The sequence below is a fragment of the Salvelinus sp. IW2-2015 genome, linkage group LG20 (assembly GCF_002910315.2).
Source record: "Salvelinus sp. IW2-2015 linkage group LG20, ASM291031v2, whole genome shotgun sequence".
Lineage (NCBI taxonomy): Eukaryota > Metazoa > Chordata > Actinopteri > Salmoniformes > Salmonidae > Salvelinus > Salvelinus sp. IW2-2015.
Genome location: NC_036860.1, coordinates 43,997,630 through 44,024,307, shown reverse-complemented (window position 1 = coordinate 44,024,307; position 26,678 = coordinate 43,997,630). Strand labels below are relative to the sequence as shown.

At 43.9% G+C, this 26,678-nt stretch overlaps 1 protein-coding gene across 3 annotated transcripts in view; it reads right to left on the bottom strand.

Annotated features, from left to right (window-relative positions):
* Positions 1-14,468: 14,468 nt before the first annotated feature.
* The window catches only part of LOC111981214 (UV radiation resistance-associated gene protein), a 148,288-nt gene continuing 136,078 nt past the window's right edge, over positions 14,469-26,678 (bottom strand). For all 3 annotated transcript variants that reach the window (XM_024012384.2, XM_024012385.2, XM_070449417.1), the window contains exon 15: positions 14,469-15,724. In XM_024012384.2, coding sequence (XP_023868152.1) covers positions 14,914-15,724 — 811 coding nt within the window. In that variant the 3' untranslated portion in view covers positions 14,469-14,913. The remainder of the gene's footprint in view (positions 15,725-26,678) is intronic.

Genomic DNA, 26,678 nt, shown 5'->3' with positions numbered 1-26,678 from the left:
TGTCAATCCTCACATCTCTGCAGACTTTCATACTGTGTTCGATTTCAGTGTAAAACCGTCAATAAGAGTGACGTTAATGGCGTAATAGTGCTATTTTATGATTAAAGGAAGGACAAATAATATCAATGTCAAGGGCTTCTAATGGACCACTGATGTGACAAGGACAGCATTAAAACCAGGAATGTTGTAGAATGTTATAGGTTTCATTTACAACCTTAAGATTTTACATGGCTCCTAAACAAAAGTGTTGCATTCTTTATGGTGGAGCAAAAATAAAAACATGACAAAGGGAGAAGGAGGAAACCCAGCCATACAATAAGTGCAGGTCAGACTCCCTGTCTATACATTAGAAAGGAGGATGTGGGAATCTTGTCTGCGACTAGCTGTGATTGGCACATCTTTCAGCAGTGAGAGACAGGCCTGTCCTTTAAAGAGGAGCCACATAGTGACAGACAGGAGCAAGTATTTCTCATTACTCTTCAAAAGGCTGAAAACTCCTTTCTTCCCTTATTTTGTTTCATTACATCGGGGGTGTCTTTCCATCTCTCTTTTTCCATCTTTGTACCACGGAGGCCCTGACTGCTGGCTCGTTCCCATTATGCAATGATACTGAATTTCATAAGTTCTTGAATAACAACAATTTGTTGGGGTTCGTCTCTCTGAAAATTGGTCAGAGAAGTGAGGGTGAACATAACGTAAGGAATGAGTGGTGTTTGCCAGAACGTCCGCAGAGCAGAGCCAAGGAGTAGATCGTTGGAAGGGTCCCGAGTTACAGAGCCATGGCATGTCCCTCCCCCTGATGGAAACTAGGCCATAAGGACCTAGAGATTGACATGGAACACAGCAACTTCTCAACCTCCCTAGCACCCAACAGAGGGTGTGTAGCGTGTGTGTGTAGTGTGTGTGTGTACGGGGGGGAGGGGGGTTGGCAAATAATGAATATATGATTGATATAAATGAGGGAAAATACAACAAGGCTTCCATACAGACTGCCTTGAWAGTTGCAACTGAAGGGTAACAATGTGGATTGCACAACTTTCCTTTGCTTGCTCAAATGCCTTGTAAAATACTCTGTAYATTGAAGATCCCAGGTTTCTCTTTGCTGGATGCTTAGTGAGACTAAAATGTACTGTTATGCACCATTACTCAAAGCTGAATCAATACAATACAAAATGATATGTTTCCTTCCATCTCTAGGTCTATGTCTAATGTACTAGATTTGATCCAAGATGTTTATGTATTCTGCAGAGTGCCCAAATTCAGCAGGAAGCAAATGAATGGAAACAATCCACAGAAAACATGACAACTAAGGAAGAATGGAGGGAAAAGGGCACTAGGCTAAAGGACAAAMGGCAGGCAGAAAACTGCTACATCGGGCCTGGCTGACACTGAAATGACTATGTTGGAAGAGGATGACCAATAAATGAGCTATATTGTGAGCCTGATGAACCTCACATAATTAAATAGAACAGTATTTTAGTGTAAATCAAATATTTGTCTATAAATATATTATATTTTGCGGACCCTGGCTCTAACATAGCATGTTTCCCTTCATAAGACCACAAGCCTGATCTGACTGGGTGCCTGACAACTGTTAATGGAGCCCTTTCAGATCTAACTGCACTCTGAGGCATAGCGGATACTGGCTGAACACCATGTGGAAGTTGGATACGCTGGGCTGCGTGTATCTGCTTAATTTGTGTGTGCATTGAGAACGCCGATGAAGACATTAGCGATGACAATGTTTCTTCAGTTATCTACTTTAGTCTCAATCTCTTCTTTTAAAGCAGCAGTGGCATCTCAAATAATACAGCAAGCTTTCAGAGTTGGATGTTGAATACAGAGAGCATGTCCCAGGATGACTTGGCCACAGAATTGTTTTCACGGAGACGTTTGACAAGTCTGAAAGAACACCAGAGAGGTTTGTAAGAAATKAAGCTGACACATTGATGAATGGTTTGCTGAAAATAATAACCCCAGATACATACCTAAAACCAACTGTCGGGTTCGGCCATCTAGGGCGTTCCACCGCTGCCCATAGGTATGCATAGCAATCGGTAGCTCAGAGGCAAAAAATGTCACCAGAGATTTAACAGAAGAAGAACATAAAAAAAACAGGGTGAAAAGTTATCCAGGCCGATACATCTGCACATACTGTACTGTACTTCAGAGGGCCCTGTTTGAGTCAGTCAGTGTTTCAATTGAGCTATTGCCTCTGATATCAAAGCATCACTGCAGGATGGAAGCCATTCTTGCCTTCAGCCTTTATACTCTGACAAACAGCCCACAGAACAGAGTAAATCTACTAGCATGAGTCCTGTGGTCAGGAATGGCTTCTGATCTAAAGGCTTCAATACACCTGGGCAACATGACGAGACAATTAACAGTGAGACAACCTCCTGGGTCTTCTGATATAAAAGGTACAACGGTCTTCTCTGGTAAAATATATGATTGGCTTCTCAATACATCCTTGCTGACAGTGTTCACATGTGTCTCATTAAAAGATGAGCTCTGATTATCAACAACCAGGTGTTAAGGCACAGAACCACAATGGAACAGGATTGTCACGGTATGAGTCAACATTCAGATTATAATCAGAGTCAAGTCAGGTTCGAATCGGCCAAATGTCTGCAGACCTCTAGAGGAACAGTTTGGCCTAGGGGAGAGGCTGACCAGATAACAGTTGTAACTGCTCTGTCTAAGCAGCTGAGGAACTCTGCTGTAAAACAGAAAAGAGGGGCTTTAGAATGTTGATAGACACTTACAAAGGACATATGGGTGGGTATAGATGGCTGAAAGTGTCAACATACTGTAGCTGCCCCTCCTCTCCATGTATCTTTTAACAGAACTGATGCAGTAGGTCTACTAATCCTCCCAGTCAGGTCTGCTGCCTGCTAAATGTATCTGGGTATACATGGCTGAAAGAGCATCTGTCAACGTACAGCTGCTCTCTCCTCATGCATATTCTATCAGAATTGATAAAAAGGTCTACAGGGTGCCAATGTTGTGAAGAGTAGTATGGTGAGAGGATGGTCACTCATCCTACCAGTCACAATATACACATCATCTACTAATGCATGGCTGTCCCTCAAAGGGAAAATAAAGAATGAATGAGTCCAAGACGACACATTTTACAGAAACACATAGCCATATTATGTTGCTGTTCAACCAACTGATCATCCAGTAAAAAATGTGATCTTTCCTTTGGTGTAGTGAGAGGGCTTTCGCAATATTGTTATCTATTGTTAGCCGAAGGGGACTGCTGTTAAAAATTGTATTGTGTGCTTGGAGAGTATTCCTCTCTCCCCATCCATATGTCGGGTGTCAACTACATTATTCATAGCTTGTAAAGGTAATTATAGAACGCCACAAAGTGTTCAAGTGCTAATTTAACACACAGTGTTCATATGAGCTTGTTAGCTCGCTTCGCGCTGACGTCAGCCCTAAGCGATTGTGCCCTATGGTTTTCATTTCACAAAAGCCCAAAAAGGAACCGTCATGGTCACTGCGATGTTATTCTTTGCCCAGTATATTCCACTGACATCTCTCCAATCCCAATATTGATATCTCTCCAATGAAATCAGTTCCACACAAATGCGTTTCATGAGGCTCAACATGTGGCTGTGGAGAGAAGAGAGTCAGCCCCATAAAAGTCAGGTTTGTGGAGAGAGGGAAATATTTGGGCTTTTAAAAGAAAACACTGGAGGGGTGTTTTTTAGGAATGAGGCGTTACTGCTGGAGAGATTGGGGACGCCAGGCCACGCCGGAAGATTCCAGGCAGATGGACCAGACTGGATTGTGCGGCTGAGATGGTTGAAACGACTGGGCTGCAATGCAGCATGGCATGGCCTGGACATGCTCTCACAGTCCAGTCACAGGACCAGAGCCCATGAGAGGAGAGTAGAGGAGACCAGGCTGGGATATGACACGCCATGGCTCAGCCATTTCTCATTCAGACATGGGGACCAGAGCGATTTCCCTCCATGCTCGTAACCTATTCCCCGTATCCTTGTATTATGACTATAATCCAGCTATAAAGAATTATGGTCACAGTATGAGGTCTCTGCTCACTAATGAATTAAAAACTCCACTTCCCTCTCCCTCTCTCTGTTGACTTAAACCCATACCGTTGAACACGTGCCAGATGTGATTTTTGACTCGAGCTCTTGTCTCATTCTCATCACCTCTCATGAGCCTTAAATGGACTGTTGATGGGGCGAGGCGAGTAGCATTACTCATACAATCACTACACACACTCATACAGTAGGGTACACTCTGCCTGCATGGCATTGAACTCTATGACAGTGAAATAATGCTGCTGGAATGGAGTTTTCTATAGATGGTCCCACAACTTGCCGTTGTTTTTAATAAGGCAAGGTGCTGTGTGTGTGTTGGTAATGTACGTGTAGGAAACACCCTGGTGGAAAGGAGTATTCTCTTATTAATCCATATATAGACACACACACATACAAACTCTCACTCACTCGCAGCTATAAAGCTGGGGGCTCAATCACACTGTGAGCTGTGCACTGATTTGGCCGGTGTGTATTTTGCGAGGTGGCGCTGATGGTGAACAGGCCAGCAGGCCTGACACAATGGCCATTATGAACTCTCAAGCTGTGCGCCGCGTCTCACACATACCGAGATGGGTTTACGCATGGGAGCATAGAATGAATAAGGCCTGCTCACTCTCCCTATGAAGATTTCTACATTACTGAGTAGAGGCCTTTGCTGTATGCATACCAAATTCCCCCTGAAACAGAGCATAGACCTGTACATATATACACCATATCACAACTCCTTACCTGGGTTCCTAAGGCGACAGGTGACATCATCTCTCTCTGCTATCGCTGTGATTGGCTGAGGTGGCATTCCCAGCAGGCAGCGGGGCTTTGCCTGTGTTCCATCCCAGGGCTCGGAGTCTAAGGCACCTGTACAGGATTAGGGCTGAGAAGACAGACACAGTGCACAGAGAGAGAGAGAGAGCTTATAGGATTGTGAAAGCAGGAAACAGCCTTATGTACACCTGGAGACTGAAAAAACTCAGGGACAGATATAGTGCTTGCATTAGTGCAATAAACTATAAACCATGAAAGCTACAATAAAAGGTTACAAATAAAATAGATGAGTTGAGTGTACAATGTAAAAAAGACAGTTCCGCATTATAGCCGTGTTTGGTATGAAACAAATATAAAATATAAACGAATGCAAAGCCTACGTAAATCTGGTCCTGAGTGTCTGCTTTGAAGGACAGTAAACCTCCGTGACACTGAAGGATTTATCATTTAAGTCTCATTTGATCTGATCCTTGTCAAGGACTACACCCACTGGGCACAACACATAATTTCAACGTGGAAATTTGGGTAATATTTGGCTGAGATGTTGATCAATGAGATTTCAACCTTTATTCACCCACTCAAAAAGACAACCAGAAGTTTGTTGAATTCCCAATGTGTTATTACTGTGCCTTCAACCATTTAAAAGCACAACAAAGTTCAAATGGGAACACAATGTCAGATATTTGTACTTATGCAACAATTTAATGTGTTATCACTGTGCTTAATCTAATAGCACAGCCACATGACCTGGATTGCAGTTGAGATTACATGAAAAGTACATAGTGCAAGTGATGAATGCAGTTCAAGATTCTGCACAGATTATTATAGCAATTGTGAAGATCTCCACAGTTGCAACCTTTGCATGCTATCTTGAATAAATTTGACAAATTTGAAGTCAACCAAAGCTTGAAACCCTCGGCTTTTTACTGGAAACAAGTGCTGTTGATGACTACGCAATTGCTATATAGGCCTAAATAATATAATTGATGATATATGAAGTATGGTTACATTTCATTTTAAAACCTACCCTTTGGAACGACAGTGATTATATTGAGTAATTAAGAGATCTCTCAATAATCATTCTCACGATAACACATTGGTAGTAGTTAAAAATATGAATCCTACGCAGGGCTAGGCTTGGTTAAAACCCTGGATGAGCTGTAGATAGATCAACTCTCTAGTAGAAGGTGCTACCCAACCTATAGTGTTTTTCTGATAGTGGATATAACGTTGAAGTTCTGACATTGTTCCAAAGGTACAAATTCAACAGCCTTGTGAATGTTGACCTGTTTAAAGGTCTTGCTCACATCGGCTACGGAGAGCGTGATCACACAGTCATCTGGAACAGCTGGTGCTCTCATGCATTCAATGTTGCTTGCCTCGAAGCGAGTATAAAAGGCATTTTGCTTGTCTGGTACGCTCGTGTCACTGGTCAGCTCACGGCTGGGTTTCCCTTTGTAGTCCGTAATAGCTTGCAAGCCCTGCTACATCCAACGAGCGTCAGATCCGGTGTAGTAGGATTCAATCTTAGTCTTGTATTTACGCTTTGCCTGTTTGATTGTTTGTCTGAAGGTATAGCGCGATTTCTTATAAGCGTCTGGATTAGTGTCCCGCTCCTTGAATGTGGCATCTCTAGCCTTTTGCCCGATGCGGATGTTTGTTTTATTTCACCTTTATTTAACCAGGTTGTCGAGTTGAGAACAAGTTCTCATTTACAACTGCGACCTGGCCAAGATAAAGCAAAGCAGTTCGACACATACAACACAGAGTTACACATGGAATAAACAAACATACAGTCAATAATACAGTAGAAAAAGTCTATTTACAATGTTGTCTGTAATCCATCGACATACCTCACAGATGTATTTGGCTCCCAGAATCTATGGCACAAGTGAATCCAGTGGTTTGTAACCCAATTTGAGTAAGCCAATGCAGCTCTTTGAGTTGGGATATTAGGTTACTCAGGTTATTGGGTTATTTCCTACAGTGGTAACCAAGGGCCTCAAACAGGCAGGATAGACTCATTGCATAACAAATGCCCCAGGAAATGCTGCTGCATTTTCTTGTCGGGCATGTAACTCGTTAAAAGAACATGCTGTTATAATATCACACACAAGATGACAAGAGGACATTATTTGTTGGCCATGCTGTTTGTCAGGATGGAGTGGACCAAAAGTGCATGGCACAACTGGCTGAGGATAACCTCAGTTTAGGACAGGGACATGACTTGGGTTGTACAAAATGGAGGGAACTCATTGTCGTCTAGTTCCTTAATGACCAAAACACTAAATATAGAATAAAGAGAAGGAAGGTGGGTAGAGGTTTCAGTATGAAGTCAGGTCTTGAATTGTTAACCAAATCATAGAGATATAGGAGGGAAATGTAAAACTGCCTGAGGTCTTAATGCACCTCCACAGTGCCATGTCTCTAGAACAAGCCCTCTACTCTTATCCACCTCCTCTTTCTGGACATTTAACTCAATTAGAGATGAAAGGCTTTCTAAGAACAAGCAGGCAGGACCTGGAAGCCCCTCCCTCCACACTGAAACCATCCAATAGGCTGAAGGAATGTCAATTTAGTTAATATGTGACAACAGTCCTTTCATTTGTTTTTCGTTCCTTCTTAAAAATACTTTTATGGCATCATTATGAAGGTATGTCAGCTATGGAGAAGACAAACACTGATGTCTTTTATGCTGTGGTGAGGATGTCTAGAATGGTTGGAAATGAAGGCGCTCACTGGTCGTCTCTTCACTTCACAGCTGCAACCAAACAACTGCTATCTGGGAGCTATGATACCGTTACCTAATAAAGACAAATCTAATCTACGTCAGTGGAGGCTGCTGAGGGGAGGACGGCTCGTAAAAATGGCTGAAATGGAGTCAATAGAATGGTATCAAACATGTGGTTTCCATGTGGTTGATGCCATTCCATTGACTCCATTCCAGCCATTACTATAAGCGGTCCTCCCCTCAGCAGCCTCCACTGATCTACATGGCTTTACAGACCATTCTGAAGACACCTGGCTACTGAAACACAAAGTTAATAAAGTGTGGTCTCTATTTCAGCGAAAGGTAGAGGTTTGGACATCTGGCGATTAAATAAAATAAACTGAAATTAAGAAAAATGTAATCTATGAAGCAGATTGAGTAGTCTTTCATTTATAATGAGTGTTTGCAGTTTGAATTCTAGCTAATGAGGTATGTGTGTGTCATCCAGAAGGGGGTCTGAAGGGGAGCCAGAAGACAGGGGCTGGACTAGACCACCTGGCCTGACTGCAGCATCAGCCTGCTGACAGAACTACACCTCACTCATTCATTTACACTCAAACATACACTCACAAGCACATCATTCCTGACTCGATATGTCTATTTACATAATGCACACACCCACACAACATGTGGTAACACAGAACCATAGGTCTCTCGTGCAAAAGAGATTTGACCACAGATGGTCTCAGGGATGGCTAACTCTGGAAATTCCTTTGGTCTCTACTGAGTTAGGTAAATCAGCTTTTAGTTTTCTTGCACCCTCCTTGCGGAACAATCTTCAAAATGTTCTTAAATGTGATGTTGTGGTGCCTCTAGGGCAATTCAGAAAGCTGATTGAGGACCTTATTACTGATGAATGTGTTTGTTTTTTATGACTGTGTTTTTCTTCCTGGTTGCATTTTGTATTTATTTCGATGTGTGTATTTTATGTAATTTAGGGCTCATCTGTAAAAGAGACCTTGGTCTCAGTATGACTGCCTGATTAAATAATGATTAAATCAATTTTAAAAATCTCAGTGAGACTTACCTGGATAGCATGGTCCCAGATCTGTTTGTGTCATCATCCCACTACTTATCATGCCAAACAGGTCTGGTACCAGGCTATAACCTGGATACATACAGGTTAAATAAAATGCATACACACATGCCCATTCACACTTCCGAAACAAACACAGGTAGACCAGTGTACAGGGGGCTACATACATCCATGCTATCGGACTGAAAGTCTTTAATAATAAACACTCTCCATACAAAAGTATACAGTTGAAGTCGGAAGTTTACATACACTTAGGTTGGAGTCATTAAAACTCGCTTTTTCAACCACTCCACACATTTCTTGTTAACAAACTATAGTTTTGGCCAGTCGGTTAGGATATCTACTTTATGAATGACACAAGTAATTTTTCCAACAATTGCTTACAGACAGATTATTTCACTTATAATTCACTGTATCACAATTCCAGTGGGTCAGAAGTTTACAAAAACGAAGTTGACTGTGCATTTGTACAGCTTGGAAAATTCCAGAAAATAATGTCATGGCTTTAGAAGCTTCTGAGAGGCTAATTGACATCATTTGAGTCAATTGGAGGTGTACCTATGGATGTATTTCAAGGCCTACCTTCAAACGCAGTGCCTCTTTGCTTGACATCATGGGAAAATCAAAAGAAATCAGCCAAGACATCAGAAAATAAATTGTAGACAAGTCTGGTTCATCCTTGGGAGCAATTTCCAAACGCCTGAAGGTACCACGTTCATCTGTACAAACAATAGTACGCAAGAATAAACACCATGGGACCACGCAACCGTCATACCGCTCAGGAAGGAGATGCATTCTGCCTCCTAGAGATGAACGTACTTTGGTGCGAAAAGTACAAATCATAAAAAATATTGTACTTTTTGGAGAAATGTCCTCTGGTCTGATGAAACAAAAATAGAACTGTTTGGCCATAATGACCATCGTTATGTTTGGAGGAAAAAGTGGGAGGCTTGCAAGCCGAAGAACACCATCCCAACCGTGAAACACGGGGATGGCAGCATCATGTTGTGGGGGTGCATTGCTGCAGGAGGAACTGGTGCACTTCACAAAATAGATGGCTTCATGAGGATGGAAAATTATGTGGATATATTGAAGCAACATCTCAAGACATCAGTCAGGAAGTTAAAGTTTGGTCGCAAATGGGTCTTCCAAATGGACAATGACCCCAAGCATACTTCCAAAGTTGTGGCAAAATGGCTTAAGGACAACAAAGTCAAGGTATTGGAGTGGCCATCACAAAGCCCTGACCTCAATCCTATAGAAAATTTGTGGGCAGAACTGAAAAAGCATATGCGAGCAAGGAGGCCTACAAACCTTTACACCAGTTACACCAGCTCTGTCAGGAGGAATGGGCCAAAATTCACGCAACTTATTGTGGGAAGCGTGTGGAAGGCTACCCGAAAGGTTTGACCCAAGTTAAACAATTTAAAGGCAATGCTACCAAATACTAATTGAGTGTATGTAAACTTCTGACCCACTGGGAATGTGGTGAAAGAAATAAAAGCTGAAATAAATCATTCTCTCTACTATTATTCTGACATTTCAAATTCTTAAAATGAAATGGTGATCCTAACTGACCTAACACAGGGAATTTCTACTTGGATTAAATGTCAGGAATTGTGAAAAACTTAGTTTAAATGTGTTTGGCTAAGGTATATGTAAACTTCCGACTTCAACTGTATGTACAAGGTCACATACTGTATAGCATTTTATGGAAATGATCTACTATGGTTCAATCTCTCATCATAAATACAATACATTTCAACAGTCATCCACCACAGTACTTGATCATAATAAAAAAAAATCAGTTAACCATATCAGCTTCTGTCTACAGAGATCTCTGTGGTCCTTTCCCAGAGCAATACACAGGGGACACAGTTAGACCCAAATTGTATGTAAGTATTTTAAAGATTTGAACCCAGGTCTGATGACTGTTCTAATACTTTACAATGTTATCAATGACTGACTGACTGCCTATGAGGGAAAAGAATAACGCATGAATTCCTTTAAAACAAAACACAAACTCAGTGAGACATTTTAAATAACGCACATTGCCAATGAACACCAATGCAAGAAAACAAAGTAGTTCAACAGAGAAAAGTAAGACATTTTTTTTAAAACAAACAAGACTAACATTTAAAAGGTGGATAGTATATGTCTCAATAACATGTAAGGCCTGAGTGAGACATTCCAACAGCATACAGTACACATAGGTTTGCACATTTTGGGGAATATTCAGAGGTGAAAACTTTCCGTGGGAATTAACGGGAATATATGGGAATTAACGGAAATATATGCAAATAAATATTAAGACCATTTATATGTAGATGTTTTTTTGCATTGGATATATTTACCATATCATATTTACCATATCATATGGAGACAGAAACATAAACCTTTTACCTTATCATAAGTAGACATAATTGCAAATGATTAAATCCTTCCAACAGAATTTTAAAAAACAATTTAGTTCCAAAATTAACTTTAATTAAATGAGTTGACTCTTCACATGGGATTATTTCACTGAACAACAAAAGAAAGGGAATATTGAATGATCCCCAATGATCCATCACATCTCCCAAAAACATTTTCAACATGCATCTGTAAAATGAGCTGTAAAATGAGTCTAGAAACTAAAGCTTTGGTTGTCTTCCTCTCAGGCTTCCATGTCTTCTCCCTGGATCTCCTCAATGTCCACCTCTTGGACATCAGACTCTGAGGCCTCATCTTCACTGTCACTTTCCAACCTTGTTGAGGTTGGCTCGTTGTCAGGCTCAAAAAACCTCAAATTTGCCCGGATGGCCACCAATTTTTCAACCTATTGGTCAGCCTGTTGTGTGCTTTGGTGGGTGTGTTCCCAAACAAGGACCAGTTGCGCTCTGAGGCGGCTGACGTTGGTGGGATTTGGAGGATGATGGAGGCAACAGGGGAAAGAGCCTCAGATCCACAAAGTCCCTTCCACCAGGCGGCTGATGAGATATGTTGGCACGACTGCCATATCGCATCCACATCCGAAAGCCCTTGCTTGGAAATGTACTTTGCCAGACTGCCAGGAACCTTGCCCCCATCCAGGCCAAGGTGGCGAGACATGGTAGTGATGACACCATAGGCCTTGTTGATCTCTGCGCCAGACAGGATGCCCTTGCCAGCATACTTGGGGTCCAACATGTACGATGCTGCRTGTATGGGCTTCAGGCAGAAGTCTTCACGCTTTTTGATGTATTCCAGAACTGCAGTTTCCTCTGCTTGGAGCAAGAGTGAAGTGGGCAGGGCAGTACGGATTTCTTCTCTTACATCTGCAAGCAGAGTCTGAACATCAGACAGGATGGCATTGTCTCCCTTAATCAGTGCAATGGCTACTGCTATAGGTTTCAGGAGTTTCAGGCTGCTTACCACTCTCTCCCAAAATACATCTTCCAGGAGGATCCTCTAGATGGGGCTGTCCATATCTGCAGACTGTGATATGGCCATTTCTTGGAGAGACTCCTTCCCCTCCAGGATACTGTCAAACATGACAACATCACCCCAATGGGTGTTGCTGGGCAGCTTCAATCTGGTGCTCTTGTTCTTCTCACTTTGCTTGGTGAGGTAGATTGCTGCTATAACTTGATGACCCTTCACATACCTAACCATTTCCTTGGCTCTCTTGTAGAGTGTATCCATTGTTTTCAGTGCCATGATGTCCTTGAGGAGCAGATTCAATGCATGAGCAGCACAGCCAATGGATGTGATGTGAGGGTAGGACTCCTCCACTTTAGACCAAGCAGCCTTCATGATTGCAGTATTGTCTGTCACCAGTGCAAATACCTTCTGTGGTCCAAGGTCATTGATGACTGCCTTCAGCTCATCTGCAATGTAGAGACCAGTGTGTCTGTTGTCCCTTGTGTCTGTGCTCTTGTAGAATATTGGTTGAGGGGTGGAGATGTAGTTAATTATTCCTTGCCCACAAACATTCGACCACCCATCAGAGATGATTGCAATACAGTCTGCTTTCTCTATGGTTTGCATGACCTTCACTTGAACTCTGTTGAACTCTGCATCCAGCAAATGAGTAGATAAAGCATGTCTGGTTGGAGGGGTGTATGCTGGGCGAAGAACATTCAGAAATCTCTTCCGATACACATTGCCTGTGAGCATCAGAGGTGAACCAGTTGCATACACAGCTCGAGCAAGACATTCATCAGCATTGCTCTGACTACGTTCCTCCATAGTCAAAAAAAACTTCTGATTCCAGGAGGTCCATGAGCCGTTGCTATCGATAAGGTGTCTGATTCATCATTTTCACCTCGAATAGAAGTAGAGGGACTTTTGTCAAAGGTTGCTTTTTGTGAGCGCTGAGGGAACTTCATGCACTTGGCCAGATGATTCTGCATCTTTGCTGCATTCTTCACATATGATTTGGCAAAGTATTTGCAAATGTACACAGCTTTTTCTTCTACATTAGCTGCAGTGAAATGTCTCCACACATCAGATAGTGCCCGTGGCATTTTCCTGTAAAGATTAGAAAAACATTTGTAAAACAAAAACCAAATACTATTCCATGTACAGATAAATAGTTAAGCAGTTAGATTAAACAACTTCTTTGTAAGATAAATGTTTTAAAATGAAACATATATGGAAACAGGTGAATTAACACTCCTCAGTTAGCAGGCTCAAGCAAGCTAAAACCCACATGGTAGCAAAAACTAACTAGCAGAAATGGTTAACAAGTTAGAAATGATTTAAAACACACTTTGCTGTAGGCTAATATTTTCTAGTTAATAAAGAATCATGTATGTCATATAAAATATATTCACCCCACCCAGYATTGTAATCAAAACTTACCAGAAAATATGTAGTCCTAGGCTCAGACACATATAGTAGTGTGGGCTCAATAGCATCTCATTAGTGTACAAGATCTTGAGAATCAGCTGTACATGTGATGGAAGAGTGCACTGCACATGTGATAAAAGAATGCACTGTGCATGCAGAGGGTTGCAATTCCATTGAATTGGGGATAGTTTAACCAAAATATGCCACAAGACCTAGAATTGCCATATGTGTATCCCACAAAAAAGGTTCACTGTTATAAGCTACATTTTTTGATACATTTAGACAAAATTCCCCAAATTCCAGGGCTTAAATTCCCATGGAAAATTTCAGAAAAAAATGCAGAAATGTATCGGAAAGTTTCCGACCCTTTGCAACCCTAAGTACACACCGGAAATAGTTTTGGTCTATTGAATAATATGTGAATTATTAGACTTTATATTAATACTTATATTAATGGGGCTTATTAAAATAGTAAAAAAAGAAAAACCGGGTATGGAGAAGACAGAGAAATTGCACTGTATCCCTGCCATGTGCCATGAGCTCAAGCCTCCCTCCCACATGTCATGGTCCCTTGGGATAGACGGCTGTTGGACCTGGAGGTGCAGGGCGTAACAGTAACGGAGTATCTGATTGGGCCAACGGTCTATACTGCCCTGGCCTAGTGACCGGTCAATTTTCTAATAACAGGTGACAGAGGTCAGAGGTGGGATAGGTCTTTGCTGTACCTCCTTTCCTCTGTCAGCCATGCTGAAGACCCTGGCTCTGTTCAAATTCATCTCTCCTTCCCTTGAAGTCATTACTGACAGGCACAAGGACTGGGCAGGTACAAGTGAAGACTCTATAGCTTTCATCAAGCTACTTATGTTAGATTACTGGTTACTTCAAGGAAGGGAGGAAGGATACATTTTGTGTGTTTAAAGGTGGTTACAACACAAACACCCTCTCCCTCCCTCCCTCCCTCCCTCAGCACTGCCATGCATCCTGAAAAAAGAAACCTGCGGAAGTGTTTCAACCACAAACATTTGCTTTATTTAATTTCAAAGGATTATAGAAATCAGAGGAGGCTGGTAAGCTATAGGAGGACAGGCTCATTGTAATGGCTGCAATGGAAAAAATGGAATGGAGTGAAACGTGGTTTCCATATGTTGGATGTGTTTGACTCCGTACCATGAATTCCATTCCAGTCATTACAATGAGCCTGTCCTCCTATAGCTCCGCTCACCAGCCTCCTCTGATATACATGTTTTTCGAGAAGAAGTGCAAATTTGTCACATTCCAAATACCGTAGTTCCTACGTTTGATTTCTATTGATGCATGGAGAAAGGGAGTGACACACACACCAAAACACACAAGACCCCCCCCTCCTCTCCACTAAGTTCATGTCCCGGACTCATGTGTCCTGTGACTCCAGTCCTGCCCTCACCCCAGCCCTCCCCTCAGGTCCTGCTCTCCTGTTGTCACTTCTCAGAGGAGTTCTTGCGTGGCCGGCGGAAGCTGGACATGTTCTCATTTAGTGCATAGATGCGGCGGGAGAACTCCTCGAAGCCGGCGGCATCCAGCTCACCCAGCACCTGCTCATCACACTCCACGGCCACAGCGTGCTCCACGGGGATGCAGGGGTAGTCCTCCAGCCTGGCCCCGTCCCCCAGTCCCAGGCCTGTGGCCTCAGTCCCCATGATCTCCTCTGCCTGCTCCACAGAGCAGCACAACTCTGGGTTCAATGCCATGGTCACTGTTAGCCCGGTTGTGGGCCCCGCCAGCCCGTAGCCTGGCACCACTGAGCCGTTCATGGTATTCTGCTTGCTGGTGAGTGCCACCTCCTCCAGTTCCTCAATGGTGCTGTCCCGAGCCGGAGTGGGGCAATCTGAGCCTCCTGTGGTGGTGGAAGGCAGTTGCTCCTCCTCTACCACCTCTACCTCTCCGTCTCCATCCTCCTCTCCTGGGGCTGGTGTCTGCTGTGCCTGGACCTCCAGAGTCTTGGCCAGGTCGATGCTAGCGTCCAGGGAGGAGGACATGTGTTTGAGGGAGGGGGAGGGCGGCGGCAGGCCCCCCTGTGGCTGGTCTATGGCCATGGCCGTGTTGTAGCTGGGAGGAAGAGAGACTTTGTACTTCTGCTTGTCGGCCTCAGAGCTGGCCCTCTTCCTCAGTGAGCCCCGGTCTGGAGAGCTGGTGTTGGTGGGGAATCCCACCTCTGACGCAGCCGAGACACTGCTCTGAGACTTGGCTCCTGTCGGGACTGGGATAGAGCTGGAGACATGATGCCGATCACTGTGGGAGAGAAGGAGAGATGGAGAAAGAGGGAGGTAGGGAGAGAAAGAAAGAAAGAAATAATGAAAGAGGATATGATGGATATGCTCATAAGTCTTTCACATCCAAGGGTCATGGAGAGAGGGAAGGATAGAGGGAGGAAGGCTCCCCTCCCCTGTCTAGCCCCCAGGCCTCTCTGATCAGACATGGTTCTGCATCTCATCTCTCCCCCTCCTGATCCAGATCCCAGACAGCTGGTCCACTGCAAATCACTCCCCATTATTACATTCAAAAACATTTTCTCAGCTCGTGCAACGGCAGGGCCATGCAGAGTGGAAGCTCACAGCATGCCTCCTAGAAAGTATGCGAGACATTTTTACGGAATAACAGATAACAGACACGATAGAGCAACCCCCATCTGTCCCATGCAAACCCTAACCGTAAATTAACTTAAACAAGGGGTCCATAGCTGTTAAGCCATACTTAACCTGATCATTCAGGTATGAGAGGAGACATTGGGGGGATATCTCATGGGGTCAAAGGTGAAATTGGGTCCCTGTGCTGTGCTGTCAGAGGTCCACCTGTGGCTGGTTAGAGAGCAGAGGAGCCTGGGTAAGTGATCCTGGCTAGTTAAACAGGTTAAAAGGGTGGTGAGGTCACTGGGTGGTGATGTCCCTGTATCAGACGCCAGATAGTCTAGTCTAGCGTGTGGCAGCAAGACGCACACAGAGAGGACCTAGAGGCCTATGCCAGGGGAATGTTTCAAACACACAGCAACTGACTGGTCATTGCCTAGCTGTTTGATGGAGTACTTCAGGACTCAACACATGGTAGCTTGTTAAGAGGGTCCTGACCGCGGCCCCTGCCCCCCGTGGAGGCAGCAGAGCACAGGGCACTGACAAAACAGTTCACATACAGGGTTTAAAAACACACACGCATGCTAGTGCTGAGCGATTAGTGTTTTTTGAGGTCGATTTGGTTTTAGTTCGATGATTAAAAAATAAAATCACCGTTTTTGATTTTAGCTTCAAATGATTATTATTTGTTTTACATTAAATGCACTATGCATTATGTGGGTTGAATGCTCTAACAACACTGAATAAAACAATTAATAGAAGTCCCATGACGGTAGTGGCTGCCCATTACTGATTACTTTAATAAAATATTTACGTTTTATTTTATGGTCTTTATTATTTCATTCCAAGTCATCATCTCATCTCTACAAAGCTGGTGCCTATGTTGTCTGACAAAAGCACAACTTTAGTAGTTCTTCAAAGTAAATAAGGGATACTTTCATGATGACTGAATACCAATTATCAATCACTTAGAAAATGTATTTTCAGGTCGATCCCTCGCAAAGCAACTTCTCTCTATCCCTCTCGATTGTACGTTCTTCTGTCTATTCTCTCCCTCTCAGTGTCTGCCCCACACAAACCGGACAAGTAGACAGGCAATGGATTATGGTAATTGTAGTTAATTAGCACATTTTCTGTACAAAAATATAAAGAATATTGGCCTGTTGGAGATGACAACTCCCTACTACATCGCAATGTTCAAGCTTGCTCTGATTTACCTCTAGGAAAACTGCGCATTGAGCTCACAGAAGATAATATATATATATATTTTTTTAAATTCAGTTTATTTTGGTAAATACTTTAACACTCTTTTTCTTAAAACGGCAATGTTGGTTAAGGACTTTTAAGTAAGCATTTCACTGTAAGGTCTACACATGTTGTATTCGGTGCATGTGACAAATACAATTTGATTTTGATTTGACACAAACACACACAGCTCACTGCTGATGAGTCAGTCACAGACACAAGAAAGCAGAGTGTCCTCAACCTGCCCTATAAAAGAGGAAACCCAAACAAAGTGGATGGCCCATGTCATACCTGATCATAATTATTGCTCACGGCCAGCATTTAATAAGCAGCTTACAGGAACACACAAGATGAGGTCAAACGTTCATGCAAGGTAAAACAAATAAAGATAATGAGTTGAGATAACCTGGCATGAGAGCTCTTCTTTCTGAGCAATAACTGGGGATACACTGTGCTGCACTTATTCACAGCGCGTGTCTATCTGAAAACATAATCTAACGCAATTGCCTTCACATTGGCCCTTAGCGACTCTACAGTATATCCCATAAACCAAGGCTAAATAGAAACAACATGCTGTTCAAAACTCTTGATCAGTTTTCTCCAAAAAGCCAAAAGTTTAATGGTTTGCCATTAATGATTTGTATCTGTGAACTCTAAAAACCTGATTTGGAAGACGGGAATAAAAAGAGACCTTCCATGAGAACTGAATTATCATTCCAGCGAGCAAACCCAAACCGTGGTCCAGGCTGGGCCCCTTTCAAACAGAGGACAGGTTGGAAAAAACGGAGCTGACTGTTTGTTAAGCAGGAGTTTCAAACATTCAATGCATCATTTTTAACAAGCTAATGACTGCCCACAGTCTGTTGTTCGCTGAATGACGTTCTTGTGGCAAGAGCTCTGAGACTGATCCAATCTTTGATTTGAATTAATATCAAGCCTTCTAGTTTCTCCCTGGCTCTCTCCCAGTACCCCTACCACACAGTAATCCATCTCAGCTTCAGGAGAACCCAGGTTAGGATCCAGGAGAAAGCTGGCCAACACAGATGCCTGCATGCGTTTTGGCCCCGAAACAAATTGATATGATATACAATCAGACTGCGTAAAACATATGACCACTTCTTATTTTCTGGGAGTGTTTAGATGTTACAATAATAAGGCCTGGATAATAAGGCATTTCTTGTTTGGAGCACGTTTGTTTGTTACATTAAGCTCCCCTCCAAATTGGTTCCTTTAAACAGCTGTCAAGTTAAGTCCCTTAATCAAGAGTGTAGTAAAGAGTCTGAGGAGTGGCGGCAGGAGGCTAACCCCCACAAATCTCCTTGAATGGGCTGTCATAATATTTTTTCATGCAGCACATTGTCTCAGTATGACTCCTGACACATTGCTTTTTATTCAGACCAATTAGGCTGTCCCCCTCCTTGCACCACTCCCCATACAGTAATTATTGCTCTGCTCAGAGGAAGGGAGAGCAGTAGTACACTTCCTGAATACTGTTGAAAAACCTGGAACCCATAGAGCGGGAGGACGGTGAGGGATGGAGGGAATATTGGCGGATTTACAGGAGAAGAACTCTCCATTGGAGGGAAGCAATGAAGGGTCTAGTTTTCACACAGTAGCCCATTGTGCCTATAAACAATACATAAAGTTCATTTGGAAAGTATTCAGAACCATTGACTTTTTTCACATTTTGTTACGTTACAGCCTTATTCAGAAATTGATTTCCTCCCCCCCTTTAAAACCCCCCCCATCCTCATCAATATACACACAATACCCCATAATAACAAAGCGAACACAGGTTTTTAGAAATGTTTGCAAATGTATTAAAACTAAAAGCAGAAGTACCTTATTTACATAAGTATTCAGACCCTTTAATGAGGATCAGAATTGTGCTCCGGTGCATCCTGTTTCCATTAATCATCCTTGAGATGTTTCTACAACTGGATTAGAGTCCCCTGTGGTAAAATCAATTGATTGGACATAATTTGGAAAGGCACACACCTGTCTATATAAGGTCCCACAGTTGACAGTGCATGTCAGAGCAAAAACCAAACCATGAGGTCAAAGGAATTGTCCGTAGAGCTCCGAGTCAGGATTGTGTCGAGGCACAGATCTGGGGAAGGGTACCAAAACAATTCTGCAGCATTGAAGGTCCCCAAGAACACAGTGGCCTCCATCATTTTTAAATGGAAGAAGTTCGGAACCACTAAGACTCTTCCTAGAGCTGGCCGCCCAGCAAAACTGAGCAATCAGGAGAGAAGGGCCTTGTTCAGGGAGGTGACCAAGAACCTAATGGTCACTCTGATAGAGCTACAGAGTTCCTCTGTGGAGATAGAAGAACCTTCCAGAAGGACAACCATCTCTGCAGCACTCCACCAATGACCAATTTGTCATTATGGGGTAGTGTGTGTAGATTGATGAGGGATTTTTTTTATTTAATCAATTTTAGAATAAGGCTGTAACGTAACAAAATGTTGAAAAAGTCAAGGGGTCTGAATACTTTCCGAATGCACTGTACTTGGACCAAGTTTAAATCCAGGCTAGTAGTGTTGTATAGTATGGTAGGTTGCAGTGTTGGCATGGGTAGTATAGCCAGGCATACTGTACTGTAGGCATCCCTGTCTCTTTCAGGGCGGACATTGGACGACCTGTGATTTACAACCAAAGGGACAAAGTACTTCACTATGGACGTTCTAACTCATCATTAAGTTTTACTAGTCCTCTAAGCCCCGGCGGACTTCCTTGTCAATGATTTCACCACATAAAAGCTACCTGAGCCCTCTGCCTAAACCATTAGGCCCAGACTTGGCAGGCCCAGCGGCGGATAGGCCCACTTCTCCTCCCAACATGTTTGTTTTAAATGGGGTCTTTCTTCCTCTGCCTGTGTCAGACTCAGCCCTGGATATTCCAGGCAGGCCAGGAATTTACTAAACCAAACATTTTCTGCTGTCTTATCCTCAGACAGGCCTTGTTTCAGGTTCAAGGCATAGCTCTCTTCATTTCCAATTCCTGCTAAGGAGCCGTGATCAGAGCCAAAATACACAATGAAGATAAGATTCAGGCTTTGATGTCGTGGCAACCGAAAATCCCACAGGAACTACTAAACCAAATGCTATAACTGAAATATTGTAAAACACACTAAGGGGGTGGAGGGGAGTTTAAATGAAAATATTGTAATAGAGCAAGTCTCCTCTGTCCAAGTCTGGCCTTTTGAAGACGGAGAACGTAACCATCGTATGAAAATCACCACAGCACAGCATGTAAAACATATTGAACAAGTCGATAGTATGAACACTAACAGTGCTGCCAATTGTGACTGCACACTGTTGTATTTGACTTGATTCTCAGCAGTTTGTATGGCACAGAGAACTACAGTACCCCACACTGTCTCACAGTAAGACAGATTCCGTTAATTTGCGACATGTTGTGTTAGAATGACATAACTGTGGGGATCTATGCAGTACCTCAATGAATGGCAATTACTAATGAGATCAGCTGGCCCTGCTAGCTCAGTACTCTGTGACATAGAGGAGAGCAGGTCTGTTCTGTGCTGGGCTGTTTGATTCATAGAGACCTGGTGGTAGGGAGCGTTCCTCCAGATGTCAGCTCATTCTTGCTTCATCCATGGAGACCACTGTACAGCTAACACACACAGAGACATACAGACAAACACAGGCACACACCTTGCAACACACAACCAAGAGCGTGTGTGTCTGTAAGTGTGTCTGTGTAGGGATGCTCGAACTCATCCAAACAAATGAGCTTTATTTGATTGATTATACTGTATGAGTTCATCCACAACATCAAGCATCTACCCTTACCATCTCATCAACTACCATCCCTGACTTAACTGGAACAATAATCTCCACATAATGAAACACCTACTGTGCTGGATGTGTGCCACCAGCTTTCCTGCAATGCATGTTCAATTACTTACTGACACAGACCAGGACCAGTATTCCTGACTGTGTTATTGGCCATTTAGGCTGAACTTGCTTGGTTGTCACAGGTGGACATTTGCGGGAGTGAAGATAGAGACACGCAGCACGCAGGCACACACATACACATGCCAGGCTAAACATTTCCTCCTGTGTGTTCTGGGACTGTGTGTTTGAAGGCAGTTAAGGAGGGGTTCAGATTTAATGCCGTTATCACTGTTCTCTCACCATGTTTTTTTKGGGGGGAATCTTCGGAATCTCCGGGCGGCTGGAGAAGCAGCCGGTGCCGGGGCTGTGTTCAATCATCTAGCCCCCTCACCCCAGACTCGGTGCACCGGCCTGGGCTTAGGACCTGTGAACCTCTGCCAGGGCCTCCGCAGATGTGGAGCCACAAATAGGAGCTTAACAGGTTCGTTTTGAACTTGGCAAGCTGTTCCGTTTACAAAGCAAGAAGAACTAACTGCCTTTGGTAAGTTCCTTCAAGTCAAATGTTTCTGGCTGCCTTAACCACTTGCTTGGTTCTGTAACATTTTAGGTCTCTTTAAAGTAAAGGGGCCAGGTTTACAAGTCCTTCCACTTCTATACACCTGTGTATTCTATGCCACTGAGATGTACATACGTCTTGACTCTGTTTACAACTGTTTCAGTAGGAAGGGATCAGCCTAGGAACATTAAACAAAACAGTCTCTTTCTATACAGTACAAACCTTAAACAATCATATACACTGAGTGTACAAAACATTTGCCCTCAGAACATCCTCAATTCGTCGGGGCATGGACTCTACAAGGTGTCGAAAGCGTTCCACAGGGATGCTGGCCCATGCTGACTCCCAATGCTTCCCACAGTTGTGTCAGGTTGGCTGGATGTCCTTTGGTTGGTGGACCATTCTTGATACACGGGAAACTATTGAGCATGAAAACCCAGCAGTGTTGCAGTTCTTGACACACTCAAACCGGAGCGCCTGGCACCTACTACCATACCGCTTTCAAAGGCACCTACATCTTTTGTCTTGCCCATTCAACCTCTGAATGGCACACACACACAATCCATGTCTCAATTGTCTCAAGGCTTAAAAATCCTTCTTTAACCTGTCTCCTCCCTTTATCTACACTGGTTGAAGTGGATTTAACAAGTGACATCAATAAGGATTCACCTGGTCAGTCTATGTCAAGGAAAGAGCAGGTGTTCTTAATGTTTTGTACACTCAGTGCACTGTACTTCCCAATGAAGTTCCCTGGATAAAGCCCATGTTCCCATGGATGAGAGGAGCCCTTCTGGTCAGCGTATTGTACATGCTGAAAGCTCTATATGGAGGGGGAAACGTCTACACAGTTCATGGAGGGAAATGGTTCCCTTAGACATGCCCTCGCCCCACCACCACCCCTGTATAGTAGTGGAGGAGAGGGGAGGGGAACAGATATCAAACCCCTTTCCCTTTCCCTCTCACAGTCTACCAGTTAACTCCCTTCAGCTGCTGCACAGCATTTTTATGCATCCATATTTCATACGCTAGGCCCCTCCGCTGGAAATAGTATCTGAATTTAGGCTTTTTCAGGCAGGGGGGAACTGGAAGTAATACGGTGGGGAGGAAGGGCAATAAAATAAGTCCCATGCAAAAGGAGAGCAGGAATGAATGCATGTCCTCCCTGTTTCAGTGTTTCACTACTTCAGTGTGGAGCCCCAGAGTCAGACCACCTTCCTGTCCCCCAGTACCTGCTGTCTGAGTCAGTTAGAGGGGAGAACTATGTGGGTCCTGTGACGAGGACCTAACTTATGGCCTGTTCAGGCTTACTGCACATTCTCACCCACACACAGGGTGCTGTAAGTCTGCTGTGTGAACAGCCAGCCGCCGTCCCCTGACGAGTATTTCAGCCCTGTGTGTATGTGTGTGTGTGAGTACATGTGTGAGTACGTGTCAGTTCGGTAAGGCAGGCTCTCGAGACGCAAACAAAACCGTGTGAGAGTATGTGTGCATGTTGGGTAAGCGCCTGTGTGTGTGTGTGCGCCAGAGTGTGTGTGTACACGGCCAGGCCAGCTCCGGAGACGGACACAGAACTTTCACGGTTCTCAGCAAGGTTCTCAAACTCCTGAGTCAACACAGTGGAAGCCTTATTTCGTCCCCTGCGGCCTCGTTGTCTGGTATTGTTTCCTAAAACCGAAAAAAGCTTCTCGACATCAGAACAGCTAACCTCCAATTGGACGAAGACTTCTACTTCACTTGAAGGAGAGACCACTATAGAGGCTGGCGTGCGGGATACCTGACGAGACTACGACGCAGAGTGGATAAATCGCCTATACCCTCCGTTCTACTGGTGAACGCGCAATCACTGAAGAATAACCTGCATGAGCTCCGTTCGCCCAGACTATTCAATCAACGTGATCTGAATACTTTCTGAATGCACTGTATGTTTCTCAGAGTCTGGCTGAACAAGGACATGGTAAATTCCCCCAACAAAAATATAAATGCAACATGCAACAATTTAAAAGATTTTACTGAGTTACAGTACATATAAGGAAATCAGTCTTGTATTAGTCCCTAATCTATGGGTTTCACATGACTGGGAATACAGATATGCATCTGTTGGTCACATATACACTATATATACAGAAGTATGTGGACACCCCTTCAAATTAGTTGATTCGGCTATTTCAGCCACACCCGGTGTGACCACCATTTGCCTCATGCAGCGCGACACATCTTCACATAAAGTTGATAAGGCTGTTGATTGTGGCCTGTTGATTGTGGCCTGTTGAATGACTGTGCAAAGTTGCTGGATATTGGCGGGAACTGGAACACACTGTTGTACACGTTGATCCAGAGCATCCCAAACATGCTCAATGGGTGACATGTCTGGTGAATATGCAGGCCAACCAAGACATTTTCAGCTTCCAATTGTGTACAGATCATTGCGACATGGGGCTGTGCACTATCATGCTGAAACATGTGGTGATGGCAGCGAATGAATGGCACGACAATGGGCCTCAGGATCTCGTCACGGTATCTCTGTGTATTCAAACTGCCATTGTGTTTGTTGTCTGTAGCATATGCCTGCCCATACCATAACCCCACCACCACCATGGGGCACTCTGTTCACAACGTTGGCATCAGCAAACCGCTCACACACAACGCCATATAAGCTGTCTGCCATCTGCCTGGTAGAGTTGAAACCGGGATTCATCCTTGAAGAGCACACTTCTCCAGCGTGTCAGTGGCCACCAAAGGTGAGCATTGTCCCACTGAATTCGGTTTCACTTTGCCGAACTGCAGTCAGATCAAGACCCTGGTGAGGACGACGAGAAAGCAGATGAGCATCCCTGAGATGGTTTCTGACAGTTTGTGTAGGAATTCTTCGGTTGTGCAAACCCACAGTTTCATCACCTGTCCGGGTGGCTGGTCTCAGACGAACCCACAGGTTAAGAAGCTGGATGTGGAGGTCCTGGGCTGGCGTGGTTACATGTGGTCTGTGGTCGTACTGCCAAAGTTTGGGGGTGGCTACTTTGAAGAATCTCAAATATATTTTGATTTGTTTAACACTTTTTTGGTTACGACATGATTCCATATGTGTTATTTCATAGTTTTGGTGTCTTCACTATTATTATACAATGTAGAAAATAGTAAAATAAAGAAAAACCCTTGAATGAGTAGGTGTGTCCAAAATTTTGACTGGTACTGTAAATCTGGCTAGTTTTTCTATACATTGGCAGGACAAAACGACTGCGTCGGGGAAGCTCAGATGAGGGGCTGTCTCTTTGTTAAAATCAACTGGTGCACAATCTCTAATTTCAAGTCTCAAGATTCTGTTCACCTGAGCTAGAATACCTCATTATGAGCTGTAGACCACACTATTTACCAAGAGAGTTTGTCTGTATTTTTTGTAGCTGTCTTTTTACCACCACAAACCGATGCTGACACTAAGACTGCACTCAATGAGCTGTATTGGGCCATAAGCAAACAATAAAATGGTCATCCAGAGGTGGCGCTCCTAGTGGCTGGTGACTTTAATGTCACCTGAACAACTAGAGGTGAAAAAACTCGAGATCACTTTTATTCCACACAGAGACACATAGAAAGCTCTCCCTCACCCTCTATTTGGCAAATCTGAACATAACGCTAAGCTCCTGATTCCTGCTTACAAGCAAAAACTCAAACAGGAAGTGCCAGCGATGCCCTCAATACGAACGTGCCCCGATGAAGCGGATGCTAAGCTACAGGAAGTGTTTCGCTAGCACAGTCTGGAATATGTTCCGGGATTCATCTGATGGCATTAAGGAGTTTACCACATCAGACACCGGCTTCATTAATAACTGCATTGACAGTGACCAATTATACAGATCCCAACCACAAGCCATGGATTACAGGCAACATCCTCACTAACGTAAAGGCAAGAGCTGCCGCTTTCAATGTGTGGGAAACTAATCTGGATGCTTATAAGAAATCCCGCTACGCCCCCCAACAAACCATCAAACAGGCAAAGTATCAATACAGGACTAAGATCGAATCCTACCACACCGGCTCTGACGTTGTCAGATGTGGCAAGCCTTGCAAACTATCACGGATTACAAAGGGAAAGCCAGCCGTGAGATGTCCAGCAACGCAAGTTTACCATACAAGCTAAATACCTTCTATGTGCGATTCGAGGCTAGAACGCTGAACTATGCATGAGATCAAGAAGGCCGCGGGGCCAGATGGATTACCAGGACATGTTCTCAAAGCATGCACTGACCAACTGGCAAGTGTCTTCATTGACATTTTCAACCTCTCCCTGACCGAGTCTGTAATACCTACATGTTTCAAGCAGAACACCATAGTCCCTGTGTCCAAGAACGCCAAGGTAACCTGCCTAAATGACTACCGCCCCATAGCACTCACGTCTGTAGCCATGAAGTGTTTTGAAAGGCTGGCCATGCCTCACATCAACACCATCATCCCGGAAAACCTAGACCCACTCCAATTCGCATCGCACCCCAACAGATCCACAGATGACGCAATCACATTTGTACTCCACACTTCCATTCCCACCTGGACAAAAGGAAGACCAATATGAGAATGCTTTCATTGACTGTAGCTCAGCGTTCAACACCATAGTGCCCACAAAGTCATCATTAAGCGAAGGACCTTGGGACTAAACACCTCCCTCTGCAACTGGATCCTGGACTTCCTGATTGGCTGCCCCCAGGTGGTAAGGGTAGGCAACAACACATCTGCCACGTTGATCCTCAACATGGGGGGCCCTCAGGGGTGTGTGCTTAGTTCCCTTCTGTACTCCCTGTTCACCCACGACTGAGTGGCCGCGCACAACTCCAACACCATCATTAAGTTTGCCGATGACACAATGGTGGTAGGCCTGATCACTGACAATGGACAGCCTATATAGAGGTCAGAGACCTGGCAGTGTGGTGCCAAGTCAACAACCCCTCCCTCAAAGTGAGTAAGACAAA